At 41.3% G+C, this 15,193-nt stretch overlaps 1 protein-coding gene across 1 annotated transcript in view; it reads left to right on the top strand.

Annotated features, from left to right (window-relative positions):
- The first annotated feature begins 1,279 nt into the window (after positions 1 to 1,279).
- The window catches only part of SPTLC3 (serine palmitoyltransferase, long chain base subunit 3), an 87,369-nt gene continuing 73,455 nt past the window's right edge, over positions 1,280 to 15,193 (top strand). Inside the window, exons 1-2 of the mRNA XM_009319561.1 lie at positions 1,280 to 1,344; positions 3,529 to 3,697. Coding sequence (XP_009317836.1) covers positions 3,581 to 3,697 — 117 coding nt within the window. The 5' untranslated portion in view covers positions 1,280 to 1,344; positions 3,529 to 3,580. The remainder of the gene's footprint in view (positions 1,345 to 3,528; positions 3,698 to 15,193) is intronic.

The following is a 15,193-nucleotide window of genomic DNA, read 5'->3' as shown; positions in this document are numbered from 1 at the left end:
GAGAGACAGCTTAGACAGAGCCCTACCCCTCCCCTTTCTCTCTGGTCTGTTGTTAAACCTCGGCTAACTAACTGTACATATTTTACTTCACTTTTGCACCACACTCCTCAGCAATTTTTCTCAGAGCATTTACAAAGGATTTAAACAGTTTTATCCTGATTTCAGGAGGTGAGTCATCAAAGACCCAATGGCGTTAACACGATAATGACAAAGCAAGGAGTAAAACCTAGATCCTGGGAATTCATTGGTGGTTTTCCTACAGATTTATAGTAATTGTAGCCACGTGTTACAAACTTTACTGGCATCTATGTAGACATGGAGCGTGGTCTTCTAGTAACGTTAGAAATTCACCATCTTCTTGCCAGTGTACGAAGGGCAACTTTGTTACTTCTGACCAGTACCCAAGCCACTAAAGTGAAGCGCACATAGAATCTTAGTAGGATTGGGGTCCCCTGCAGTTAAATACACACAGTTCTTGTACAGTCAGCATAGTAAATTTTTTCCTCCCACTTCCCAGAACGGTAAAAAGAGACAGGGTATTGCTGGTGGTGGTTTTGGTGTTACAAAGTACATAATTATTGGGCCCTTCCTCCAGTGTCCAGGCAGCATAGACTCTCATATTTTTGAGTAATAGTTTTAGATGCAGCTAATTGGTAGGATGATAGATATGGATATAGAAGCCTGAGTAACAGATGGCTTTGAGTAAGATGGAGTTCTGAAGGGCACGATTCAACAGGTTTTCTTTTCTGCAAGAGAAATACCACATCCTGTTTACAGATCATCTGTGTGTATTTGGCCGGACTCATGCCTTCTATAAATCATTTGCTCTGAATGGAATCAGGGCAGGAATTTTACTCAGCCCCTAGCGGTATTTGTTTTGTGAGCTCTGGCTTTCAGAGCATGGTTAAAAGAAATCCGAAAGGACAGCTGTTCTCTGAAGTTTTTAAAATTGCTTATTTAAATTCTTATTTAAATGTAACCTTTTTTTTTAAGTGCTGCTTGTTTGTGATCTTAAATGTTAGAGATATTGAAAACTAAAATTAATATAGCATATTTAATTCACTATTTTATTCATATAAGGGCACTGGTATTTCATGGGCCTTGAAACAGGTAAGCGTAAACTTACAGCCTGGGACTAGAGGAAGAATTTGCATCATCTGAACTGTTATCTAATCAGAGATTCCACTCCCCAATAAACCTAATTGAAAAAAAAGAATAAGACACACATGAAATGTTAATTATATCACTTTGTGCCCTGGAAGGTGATGAGCCTGTTGGGAAACGTAGCTGGCAGAGGTGCTAGCTGAGACACTGGAAGCTGTTAAGGGGAAGAACGCTACTCTGGTAAGTTTTCTTGTCTTGCCTTTATCACAACAGAGTTAAGATGATCAGCAACTCACTGAGCAGATGGCATGTTTTACGGATGTTTGACTTGCTGTGACAATCAAGGAAATAATTCCCAAATGAAGAATGCTTCTTGGTGGGAGGGGGTTGCCAGGTGCAGAGAGCATGCTCTACATTATCTTGTTCCATTTATCACAATACCATAGGTGATAGATATGCAGGGAAGTATTACTGACCATTCTTTCTGCCTACTTCTGGCTTGTCCTCATCTCAGTCTTTTCCTCGCAAATATGAACTCCTAACCACTTACCATGACCAACAATTTATCTTATCACTATGTATTCACAATTAATCTGTAACTGAGTTATCCTTACAGATGCCTTAATGAAGCCTAAAAAAGACTGGTTCATACAGAAATGAGGCATTCTTGCCTAGGAAAAACACCAAAAAGACAAAACCTAGGAAATCTGCGTTCTGATGGTGAATCTGGTGTAATTGTGAAGCAAAAAATGTTGGTGTTTTACTGTTTCTGTGTCATTTTAATCAGTTAAGGAGATATTTTCTTGACCAAAACTGCTACTGTGTTATTAATTGGAATATGTATGTAGAAGTCTTCTTTCCAAGGATATAAAAATCAAACCTAGTTAGAGATAGACTGCTTTTTCAGTTGTGCTGCTCTATAGTGTATCATGGAGGTTTTCTACAGATCTTAATGGAAGTCTCATACCACCCAGTGGTCTGCAGAAATGAGATGAAATGCAGAAGGAAAGATGCACAGATATTTCTTTTAAACACAGTTCAGTTCAGGTCTCTCTTAGGTAGGGACAAAAAGTTTTCCAACACATTGAGGATATCCCAATTTGCAAATCACTTCAAAGGAGAAAATACATTTTAGCAATTCAATACATATCTAAGACAAGTTTTCAAAACCAGTGCAGTGTGTTTCCCTGTATATTTTCAAAGTGGTTCATTTAACATTTAATCTCCTGCATTCCACATACTCAAGTTGTAGGCTGCTTTTTCGGTATATCACTTACATTTCATTGCCAAGATGAGATAGTAATTTTTTCTAATTAAAACACTCCAAGTATTTTTATTCTCCCGGCCTTTCATCCTTAGTGTTTTCAAAATGGATATTATAATACAGCTTTCCTTTAATCTGTCTCCACACTAATTTTAATTATTTTGGGAGGAAGGAATTCTATCAAATGCTGCCAGAGATGTTTATACTTTTATGTTTTGCCACTAAAATCTGAAACATGAGAATTTGGTTCAGCAAAGACAATATATGCGAGTATTTCGACAATCAACAAACTCTTGTCTTAAAAGCAAGGATGTATGTTAGCCCTGTTTAGTAGTTTCACATGTGATTAAAGCCTGACTTGTTTTAAAACTAAATTAATCAACTTTATAAAACTCCATTTCTCATTAGTTATAACAGCATGCCATTTATCCCATTACTGGCCAAACTGAGTTTAAAAGGACAGTTCAGTCCAGTAAACACCTGTGCACACATCTGTAGGGTAGGGCCAAATATATTATTTCTAGCTCTAGATAAAATTTCATTTTAATACTAAAATGCTTTCCGTTTCCTTGCAAGGTTAATGTTGTGTCTATGATACTACCTATATAAGAAGAGACTAAAAAAAAAGAAAAAAAAAATGTTCTGTTCTACTCAGAGACATACCACTTTTTTTCAACCAATATACTCTTAGCAAGATGAACCATGTAATTTTAAAGATTACTCTGTTTAAATTTTCAAAACATTTTATTACTCTACCCTAAATGAAGTAATGTAGCTTTACGTTGAGTGTAATCATGAGAAAAAAATGTAATGTTCCTCACTGGGAGATATTTAAGAGGTAATACATCTTTAAGTGTCTCCGCCTCTGAATCCACCCACTTGATAGCTGCAGCAGTCTTGTTGACTCATAGAAGCTGTGCTCATACAATAGCCGGCAATGAGCAGTATTTTTCAGAGATTTTAAGAGCACACCTCCTGCTATGTATTTCGCGTTCTAGCTTGCTGGGGCTGAAGGTGTATGAAAGAAACAGTTTTACGTTTCTAAGATATTGCAAAAGATAGTTCCTCCTCTCATCCCGGAAAATCCTGACAGACCAGTTGGATACCTTTTAGGCCTTAACGAAGAACTTTATCTGCTTGTCCTACTGTCTTTTTTACAGTAGAAAGACCTGAGACATCCTTAAGAACTGAGAATCTGACTAATTTAAACAGATGGCTAATCCCAGTGCTGTCTGCAATGGGCATCTACATCATCATCATAATCAGAAACAGAATAACCTCTTAAAAAGTGGAATCTATAAGAAAAATGGAATTACTAAAGGAATGAAGGTAAGGTTTAATTGTTTACCCTAATTGCCTCAATATTGAAAACAAATAGGTAGTTGCAACATTACTTATTAAGCTAGTTTTATGGCGGTCTTAATCTCCATTGAACAGGTTGTATGGATTAGGCTTGTGTGTTAAGTTCTATAATCTTGGGACCTGAAGCTGCTTTTTTTTCTATCATCCTAAACTTCAGTGAGAGTTGTAAATGCTCACGCAACATACTGTTGGTCCTGTGGACTAACTAGCCTCTAGTTCATATCAAACACAACAAACACATGCACGCTGAAATGTAGTAGTTTCCTTCTAAAGCGTAACCAATGGTGGAGTTGACTTTGCAATGTATCAATCACTAGTGGAAAGCTGTTTTGTCACAACTTAAAGTGTGTGTGGAGTGGTTTTCAAAGTGTGATTTATTGCTGTACAAGTACAACCAAAAAAATGTGGGCAGGGGAAGCTGTCTTTTCTTGATGTTTATATTACTGCAAGGTTGGTTTAACTGATGCCTGCACTTTACTGATGCCTGCTCTCCGGCCTTGTACTGCTTAAAATCCAAGTGAGTTTAGTTACTGTTTTCTCAAGCTTCTCATTTATGTGAACATTTTGTAGAACAGTTGGCGTGTGGCATCCTAAAGAATGAACCAGAAAACCAAAGGTATGCTTTTGCCAAAAGAGCCCAAATCTTGAAAGTTGTCTGTCTGCGATACCTGTTCTGACTGGGAACATACTGTCTGTCTTAAAGTGTCCTAATTCTGGATCTTGATGTGATCATTAGTAGAAAGTCTTCTTTCTACTAGAAAAAGGCTGGCTTTACAGCATGGTGTGATGGTGAGAGGGGGATGGAGAAAGGTTGCTTCTGGAGCCTGAGCGCTCACCTGACCATCCCTCTTGAAAGCATTAGACAATGACTGTGGCGAGGGCTCCGCTGTTTTACAAATAAACTGCTATCTTATATCTTTCTCTAAATGGGGCTGTCACGCACCTAGCACTCTAATGAAGGCACGCCCAGTGTCATGCTTAATGATTGTCTGGCTTTAGGTGTCTCCTTTGGTATGGGTGTTTCCCAATCGTTGGCTTGTGTAGGATGAGGAAAGCAAAAAAGTTTGTGCAATGATTGAAAAGGCCTTTCCTGGGATTTGCTTCCAGAAACCTAATCTAGCATCCTTTTATATATCACACATATCTCCTCATCATTTTATATATTAGCTATTTGCCACAGTGAATATCCAAAATCTTTGCTTTCGGTTTGAGTGGCAAATTTCAAGGACTAAGCCTTGCCATTCAGTCATTGTTAACCTGCTGCAAATGAGCAGTTTTTGAAAGCAGTAGATTTCCAGGAGGGGGGATTAATTCAGATTTCCTCCTTAATAGGAAAGACATGGCTGGAGAAGTAAAGTAGAATATTACTGAGGGTGAGCAAAAAGAAAATAAAGATTGGCCTGAAAGAGGTGGCAAATAAGTGAAGGAAATGTTAGCAGATGTACCTGCCAGATTAGCGAAGTCTTACAAGCACCACATGGTTGGAGGAGAAGGGGTTTTACCCTGCCGTGTGACATCTGAAAGAAGCACTGAACCACTGGTAAATACCATCCATGGCTGAGGAAGTGGTGAGGAAGTGAAGACTTAGAAAGTTCAGTAGGTTTATCAAAGGCAGATTTGGTAAGACCGGGTCTAGCACTGTGTTCCGAATTACATACCATTTCCCCTCTCTTCCTGCTTCAAACACGGATTAGGAAAGAAGGAAACAATAACAGGCAAGAGTCCTGTATGAACCAGGAATCTCATTCCTGGTAGGAATCTCCCCGTTCCTGTCTGGTCTGTTTTCCCACCCCGGCTGCCTCACCCTGTTCGGTACTTATGCTTTATCCTATTTTACAGAAACAGATACTGTTCCTTCCTACCTGATCTGTTTACATGGCTTACTGCCGTAGGTGTGCAACTTCACACAGGCTTCCAGTGTGTTTATATTTGCAACACCTCGCTGAGGTGTGCTTCCCGCTTTACAGCTGGGATCTGAGGAGCAGGGAATATGGCAGCTGGGTGCACAAGGAATCCTGTGCAGAAACCAGACCCAGGTTTGTCATTTTTTCAGTCATCCTCCTCCCTTCCTCCTCTTTTGCTCTTTCTCCACCTTGCCCTGATTTCCCTTAACACTGACACACACACCCCCATGTATATGTACTTTACTGCCTAGTCAGTAAATTAATTCACCATTAAACACCTTACATAGGAGGGGAAATACAGTGCTAGGATATTCATGGGATGTGACTGATTATGCTCGTTCTAGCACTTGAGATGTGGCAGTTCTGAAACTCTTGGGGTTAGTTACAGCTGTGTTACTTTGCAAGGAGGGGAGGAGGGAGACGTGTTCTGGTTTGAGAGAGGCAACTGGTGGTGCAGAGGCTGCAGCAAGAGCATGGCACAGTGAAGGCTTCTAAGCCAGGAATATGTATCAATAGTCACACACAACTGACTGACTGGAACATCAGGCTTTGCAGAAATCAGTTCCATAAACCTTTTTTTTCTAGAGAGCCCACAGGAAGCACTGGCTTCAGGAAATGCGGGCTTTGGAAACACTGCTTTTGAAAACACTGGCTTAGGAACAATGTGTTTTGCATCTTAATGATGTAAGAACATTTTGTGTGCCTGTGTGTGCATGTCAGAAATAGAGGAGCAATTCTGATACAGCAAAACCCCCAGGTTTCCGAAGAAAGGATTTTGTTTAATGGGTTGGGGAAGGTAATTAGGGATGATCAAATGTGGGGGAGTAGGGAGACTCTCTTTGCTTCTAGCTATCTGTGGCATACCAAGGACAGGAGAGGAGGTAGCTGAGTGATAAAGAAGCAGTGAAGCATCCTTCCAAAAGAGAAGCTGTTGCTTTTGGGGAAGAGATATACCACTTTGGGGTGGGACTGCTTGTTTGAATAGCTTCTGTGATTATTTTAAGTCTGACTCACTCAATTCTAGCTGATAGCAGACCCCCATGTAGTAATGGACATCAGGCCTAACCACATCCCCACAACCATGCTGCATCCTTGCATTCATTGGAGGCTGGGCCACAGTAAGACCTAAGCTTTGGGAGGTGGGTCGTGGGCCATGTCTTCCACTTCATTAGTGCTTATAACACAGACAGATGCTTTGTGTTCTCCCAGAACCTGTAGCCTGGACTTGCCTTTATCCAAAGCACAATTCAATAGCTAACCTATTTATTTATGTAACTGTAGTAGCCAGGAGAAGGTATTTTGCTAGCGATTCTTTCTTTTGCCGTTATATTGCTGTTGATTGGGTGTCAGTTGTAGGGGACATGGGATTTTTAAAACAATAAATATGTTTGTCCAGTGGAAACATTTTTTTCCTACAGTACACATGCAGCAGTTTTATTTCATTGGTGGATCATTTCCTTGGATGCCTTGAGAGCCTCCAAGACAGTTTAAAGCTATTTGCAAATTCATTATTTTTCTGTTCTGCACTGAGAATGGCAGTAGCTTAGAAGAAACTTACAGTGAACAAGACTACAGCTTTTTCCAGGGCTTTCAAGCTCCTTTCTGAAAGCAAAAAAAAGCCTGGGATGAGATCAAACCCAGTAACATCTGCCCCACTTATTTGATAGCCTGAAAATGTGACAGCCTCCAGCATTTGGGGGCTCTGAAATTTGAAAGCCAATCATATTTACTGTCTGCCCTGTGACATCTGGACCTCCTCCTAACTGTTTTACTCTGCTATTGATACAATACTGCAGCAGCCAGTCCCAGTCCTTTCCGTGCTTTTGGCTCCCCTGCTTTTCTTCCTCTTCTTTCTGGACTACAATGTCACTTACTCCCCAGTGAAGGTCTTGAAGAAAACATTGATTGTTTAAAAAGAGAGTCATGAAAGAAATATGCCATGCAACTGTTCTCATAGGAATCATTTTCTTGTATGTTGTAAATGCCCACTGTAATTTCTTTGTGCTCTGTCCTCTCACATATATAGGTAGCACTTACTTCATGTGCTTTTGCAGTAGTTAGTGTAACTGGGGCATTTTGGATGCAAACTCAATATAAATGCTAATGAGTCCTGCGGGGAAAAAATAAGCTAATTCCCACAATTAGAGTCATGCGGTAAGGCTTATTAATAAGAGAAGAGAAAGGAGGGAGAGTTAAGGCTGATCAGACTACAGCTTTTCCAAATGTTTGCAGCCTCAGCTGTGCAACCATAATGATCTACCAACAGAATCTTTTTTTTTTCTGAAATGTCTTCATTTTTTGGCATTGCTTTGGGTAAAAACAAACTGAAAGGGGACCTTGTTGGCCCCAGCCTGTTTCACCTGCAGCACCTAAGCCTTTTGGACCTGTTCCATTCTGCAGGTATTAGTGGAAAGTGCAATCCCCATAGGCCCTCTGGGTTTCATAGCTGTAGTGACAACAAGAAGATACTGAGAATTGGTTTCCAGTCAGAGTTCTCCACCAATTACTACACCTGTTGCTTCAGCTGCACCACAGACATGACCTCCTTATCCTCAGTTCCTGCCTTCTCTTCTCCTTGGTTTCAAGCCCCAGAAAATCCTTGCTTTGCACCAGCACTCTCAGCTAATAATCACAGGTCTCAGATCCACACCCTTGTTTCTGTCATCAACCCTGCTATGTGATGAGCTCAACGCATTGGAAGCAGGAAATGTTGAAGACATCTTTCTGCGAACTGAGATGTGACTAGTGTGTAGGCATATGTAACAGTCAATGACTTTTGTAGCAATGCTTTAAGTGTGTTGTATGAGACTTTACATGCAAGGCTAGAGATTTTTCACATAGCACAAGAAGTAAGACTCCAGTAGGGCTGGAGTCACTACCCTGTTAACACCCGGTGTGCTGGTTTTGGCTGGGGTGGAGTTAATTTTCTCCACAGTAGCTAGCATGGGGCTATGTTTTGGATTTGTGCTGAAAACAGTGTTGATAATACAGGGATGTTTTCATTATTGCTGAGCAGTGCTGACACAGAGTCAAAGCCTTTTCTGCTTCTCACCCCACCCCACCAGCGAGGAGGCTGGGGGTGCACGAGAAGCTGGGAGGGGACACAGCCGGGACAGCTGACCCCAACTGACCAAAGGGATATTCCACACCATATGGCGTCATGCTCAGCATATAAAGCTGGGGGAAGAAGAAGGAAGGGGGGCATGTTGGAAGTGATGGCGTTTGTCTTCCCAAGTCACCGTTAATGCGTGATGGAGCCCTGCTTTCCTGGAGATGGCTGACCACCTGCCTGCCCATGGGAAGCGGTGAATGAATTCCTTGTTTTGCTTTGCTTGCGTGCGCGGCTTCTGCTTTACCTATTAAACTGTCTTTATCTCAACCCACATATTTTCTCACTTTTGCTCTTCTGATTCTCTCCCCCATCCCACCAGGGGGGAGTGAGCAAGCAGCAGTGTGGGGCTTAGCTGCTGGCTGGGATTAAACTACAACACCTGGAAATCTCTAAATTCAGGTAATTAGATTTTGGAAGTTTAAGCCCTGACAAAAATATCATGTATTGATTTGCTTTGGCTTGAAAGACCTAGCATGTCAGGTCTTTAAGGGCAATTTCCTTTTAGCACAAGAACAGCTCATCCTTGTACTTGTGAAAACAAGTAAATATATCAGGAGGCTGGCTTAGCTAACCAGATAACCTGTGACTGAGCTCCAGTGCAAAAAAGCTGTATACAAGAGGTAGAAGTTACAAAAGAGGAATTTTGAAACATTGCAGGGGCATGCATGTAGGGATGGTGTTAGGAAAGCCAAAGCTCACCTGGAGTTGACATTTGCAAGGGACATCAAGGGAAGCAAGAAGAGCTTTTACTGTTACATTAGTGGTAAATGAATAAACGTGGAAGACGTGGCCCATTGCTGAATGGGGTGGGTGACTTAGTGACTGCAAACACAGGTAAGGCTGAGGTACTCAATGCTTTCTTTGCCTCAACAAGTTTTCACCAACAAAGTCGTCCAAGCCTCTGTGTCACCAAACTACCAGTAGTGGAAGAAGATTTGAGTCATGGATCTCTTGAGAAATCTCAGCCCATACAAGTGCATGGGACTAGAAGGGAAGCATCCAAGTATGCTGGCTGATGTCATGGTGATATCACACACTATCATCTTTGAAAAGTCATAGATATCAAAGAAGATCCCTGATAAGTTAAGAAAGGCAAATGTTCCACCTGTCTTCTAAAGATAGATCATTTCTAGCAAAGGTTGTTTCTGGGAGCATAGAGAGGAAGGTGATTGGGAATAGCAAGCATGGATGTACCAAAGATAAATGATGTTTGACTGACTGATTATCTTCTATGATGAAGTGACTAGATTTGTGAATGAGGGGAGAGTGATGGATCTCACCTACCTTGCCTTCAGCAATACCGTCCTCATATGCTACTTGGGACATTATGGTCTCGATGGGTAGACTACTATATGGGTTAATAACTGGCTGGATCGTTGGGCTTAAAGGGTAGTGGTTAATGGTTCATACTTTGCCTGGAGGCATATGTTGGGGGGAGGGAAATCAAGGTGCAGATAACAGCACTGGGACACGTTGCTCTGGAGTCTCCATCACGGAGGCTTTCAGGACCCAGCTGGGCAAAACCCTGAGCACCCCGCTGGGAATTCGGTGTTGACCTGCCTTTGAACGCGAGGATGAACCAGAGACCAGCTGAGGGCCCATCCAGTCTAAGTGAGTCTGTGACCCTTTAGTGTAAGCAGGCAGCATTTCTCTGGTGAGAGTCATCTGCAGTGATCTAAAAATGGACAGAATTGATGCAGAACCCCAGTGGGGCTTCTGTGGGTAATTACCTGGCAAGAAGCTTATTCTTGCTCAGTAGAGGTAATTAGTAAAAGAAAGCCATGAAGTGGCTAGTCTCATTGCCTGTCTACTTATGTCCCTTCAGCATGAGAATTAATTACCTTTGCAAGCTGTAAGTGGCAGTCTAGCTTTCAGAAACAGGTAAGGTAATATGTATTTTCTACCTGCTGTGTTGGCGAGGGATGTAGCTGTCTGTGTTCCATTGCAGAAGTAAGTTCATGAATATAATGGGCAGAATGATAAGATAATGGCTGCTTGGGGACTGTCTGGGTCTCTGTGTGAGCCAGCACAGGCAGGACGCAGGAACAACCACAAAACCGTGGATGAAATGCAGAGTAAATTTATTTTCATTACCTTGCCGACCGGGGGATCCCCGAAGCAGCACCCGGGCAGAGGCACACAAGTGGGGACCCAGGCACCACGGAGCTCGGTCCATGCTAGAGGATCGCCGAACTTGCTGTTTTCACCTGTATTTCAGGGATTTGTGCAGGCGTAGTTTATCACTGTGCTTTGATGTTTCCCACAGCAGGGCAGAAATCTCAAGGATGTTCAACAGTGCGCCTCTAAGTTTGTCACAGGCCTATGTTATTGAAACAGATATTCTACTTGTCCAACACACAAAGCTAAACAACAATTAGTATGATATATGTGTTTTTCTACACCTCAGCTGCAGGTCAGTTGGGTGTGTTTATAATCCTCCTCACCAATCTTCCGTTATTTTCCCACAATCTCTATAAAACCTGACTTTTCACCAGAATAATGGTTAACATCATGCTGCCTCTCACAGCTTGCTGTTTGCAAGTGTGCACTGGTGATTCAAATCCTGTTTTATAGGGTACTAGACAACCATAAAGAGCCCTTATTTTATAATGATATGCAAGTCTGTTTCTGCTGCCAACAGACATATGAACTCTCTCATGGATTATTATTTTTTAATTTCTTTTTAAAGAAAATTAACTTTTGTTGTGGCTAGAACTGTGGCATTAACCAGCAAAATGGGAAATTAAATTTCCCTACCATGACCCGTGGCTCAGCCAGAGGATTTCTGCCCTTTTTTCCTGGCAGCTAATTTTTCCATAGAAAACGCTTTTAGAAAGCAACCAAGCCAGAGGTTTTGTGAGACTATTGTCTGAGAGAGTTGTCATTGTGGAATGGATGTTGAATTGGGAAGAAAAATGTCATTTAAGGAGGAGAGCGTGCAGCAGGAACCAGCAGCATTGTGTGCCAGACTGAAGAGGACCTGGAGCATTTCACACTTCAGGATATATTAATTCAGCCAGATACCTTTAGTATAAAACCATGAGGTGAAGAGCTGAATTTCTAAGGCAGATACCATCTACGTGCATCCATGTCTTCAGCACAAAGTAAAGTTTAACCTGTTCTGGCCAGGTGACTTTCTCCTTCCCAAAGTATTTTGAATTTCTGGGAGAACATCCAGCGTAGATGTAACACAGCAAAGCCTTGTCTGTTCTTCTGATCATCTCAGTCTTTTTGGAAATTATTCAGCTGTATCCTTTCCTTTGTTCATTTGGCCAAGCACAGGCTTTGGCATGTGCTCTGTCATTTCCCCCTCTTCCAAAAAATCTGTTTTTCCCCCTCAGCCTACCAAGAAGTGAGGATTTATTCACTCAGCAACAGGAACATGGAAAGACAAATCTGTGGTGAGGAGCTGAGACGCATAGCTGTTTCAGCTGACATCATGCTGCACTCTGCTTCCTCCAAGAATTTCCATTTGAGTTTCTGCTGCCCTGTCGCTGCTGCTGATTCATGTGGTCTAAAGAGCTGCCATACATCCCTCTCTGTGACTCACATATAGCTATCGGAGACTTCAACCTGGCTAATCTTCTCACAGTCGCAAAGCTGTCAGCCTACGCATGGAATCACAGCAGCCATTTGTACGTTCTTGAGCTTCTTGGGGCTGTTCGGCAAGAGAGCGCCTCAGTCTGTCCCTGTATTTCGATTTCCTGTCCATTCCTTGTGTCTCCACAAAGCTTTGTGTTTGTCTTCTGAAAGGAACGTTTCTCCCTCTGCGGTCCCCAGGTTGTACTTCCTGAAGGTAAAGGTAGCTGTGATCAGGCATTTGTACGCACTGTTGTGGGGGAGATCTGTAAAGATCACCCAAGCCACTGCCTGGAGAGGGCAGGATACAGATGTTTCCACCCAGTCCTAGCAGCCATGTGTCAGTGACTGTAGCGATTTAGATGGCAACTTTGGAGGCCAGGGAATATAACTTGAGAAATAAATTTAAGACCCCCCGTGCTTGTCACATTGTACCTCATTGTCAGCTGTTCCCTGAAAGAATCCCAGCCCTGTGGTCTGATCAAATATATCTCCTACCGAGGCCACCTGCTGATCAGCCTCAAAGTTTCAGGTGCTACACAGAAACCATCAAACAATGAAACAATTCAAAGCGAACAAGCTTTTGTTGAAGGCATTTCATGGTCCAAGAAAGCTTTTGAAAAATCAATATATTTTGCCAGCTTTTTAAGGTCATATTCATCTAGGTTCGTGAGTTAGAGCTTTTGAACTTCCAGCAATCTCTTGACATCAGGCATGCTCAAAGGGAACATTTTACTTTGTCTCTGGCACAAAAATGTGTGTCTGCATGCCTCTTGATGTCATATCTTCTTTATATAAGGCATTGCTCTCCTGTACAATTTTTTCCTTGCATCATTATATAAACAGCTTTTTTGTTTGCATATGTGGGTGGTAAGGTTGTTTGGGAGGTTCTAGCAGGTACCAGGGTGTGTTAATCCCGAAGGGGGAAATCTTCTTGGTTTTTTTATTGTTTTGTTTTGATCACAAAGGAAACAAACCCTGTTCAAACTGTTTTGATGCAATCTCCACCCCTCTTCCTCTCTTCTAATCACAATCATCCTTCACCTATGGGCCAACATCCTCGGTTTCTTTTCACTTGCTTTAGGTTACAAAAGAACCAATAGTGAGATTTTTATAAGCCTTTAAGTAGTGGATTGATGCATCTGTGGGTGAATATATAAGGGGTGTTGCAAAGTAGATTCTGCTTTCTGTGTGTGTACAGTCCAGTTTCATTCCAGGTTAAGAAATACAAAATTACTTTACCAAATAATCTAGGAAGAATCTCACATGGCTGGAACTTGTCTATTAGTAGTTTTTGGCTTTCAACACATTTCTTAAGTGTCTTTTCAAGTTGAGCTCAGAACTTTTGTTTGTAAAATCTAATTCTTATCCATAACCGAGCAGGAGCACATACAGATTCCAAAACAAAAATAAGCATTTGCCAAAATCTACACCTTTTAAAGAAAAAAGTTAACATTTTTGTTTCTCATTCTGTGGCAACTATGCTGTTGATATATGCTGAGTCTAATTACTTGTTCTTAAAATCTACACATTTTCAAGGGATAGAAAGCTTATCAATTCTGTAATCTGTCTTTATTTTCAGATGTCTATTAATGGAACTGGTATGTTGACGTGCAGTAGTGTGAAATGTTGGATATGCTGTGTGTACTAGTTAGGCTTGGCAGAATAATTATGAGTAAGTTTGTGTTCTGAGACAGGAGACATGTGCTTTGGGAACTGAGGAGGAGCTTTAATAAAATTCAGTTTCATCTTGGGTTAAACCTTTTGTCCCAGGAGAGTTGTAATTTATTGCATCCCTGAAAAGGAATTAATTGGCCTCCTCACATCTCTTGCTCACCAGTGAAAGCTAAAGAAATAAAATTCTGCAAAGGATGACTGTCTTTAACCAGAGATATACGGGATCAAGAAGGGCTGCAAGGAGGCCATCCTTTTTTCATACGTCTATTGTAAGGATGGATAGCTGAGCAGGCTGGCCCATGGGCATTGGTGCTCAGTGTAGAAACCTAGTAGAGGACTTGGTGTTACAGCAGCAGTTTTCAGCATAAAGTAATGTTTATAAGATCCTTCCATCTCCCTCTATGTGCAATGTCTTCCCAAACACACAGGTTCACCTGTCCATTTCCAACAAGCTTTTCTCTGCCCTTCATTAGCATCTTGGCTCTTCCTAAATTTCTGTTGTGATAAGAGAAATCTCTTCTCTTTATTGTCTTGCTATATAAAGGAAGTCCTGTCATCACCTCTTTGATTTGGTAAAGAAATCACTGTGGCTTTTGCATTAGAGATCCATCTCTGGAGGCTACGCAAGAGTGAAAGTCAACAGACTCTCTGCTAGTAATGAACAAGATGGTGTTACCAAGCATGACAGATCAAAAATGGAGCTCTGTCAGCTTCCATCTCACCCCCAACGCAAGGTATCAATTAATTGATGCTTTTGAAAATGTTGGCATGAACTTCTTTATGCTTTCAGCACAGCATAAGTAAATCAAGCAAATCAGAAGGTAAAAATCAGCTTTTACCCATCAATAGGGGGAAAATATGTTAAAACTTACAGAGATACGGTACTATTAGTTTTTTATATCTATGATTCAGGATAACTGGAGACCTTTTGAAAACTTGTCTTGCATGTGGGCTGAGAATTACATGGATTTATGTAAGTGAAGCGAAGCATGTGTTTATTTGATTTTGTCAGTATTATCAGAGACTTTGGCTTTTTTGACTGTTTCAGTATGTGCCTGATGAGAAACAAAGCATTGTAATCCTGTCATTTTGTTATAAAGATGTTAACATTTACAGGAAACAAAATTTCATTCAGTGGCAAGTTATGCAGATTCTTAAAACATCAGGTAGGCATGCTTATTTTTATTCTCT

Source organism: Pygoscelis adeliae, unplaced genomic scaffold (genome assembly GCF_000699105.1).
Source record: "Pygoscelis adeliae isolate BGI_AS28 unplaced genomic scaffold, ASM69910v1 Scaffold122, whole genome shotgun sequence".
NCBI lineage: Eukaryota > Metazoa > Chordata > Aves > Sphenisciformes > Spheniscidae > Pygoscelis > Pygoscelis adeliae.
Note: the sequence above shows the minus strand (reverse complement) of the source record. Positions and strands in the feature narration are given on the sequence as shown.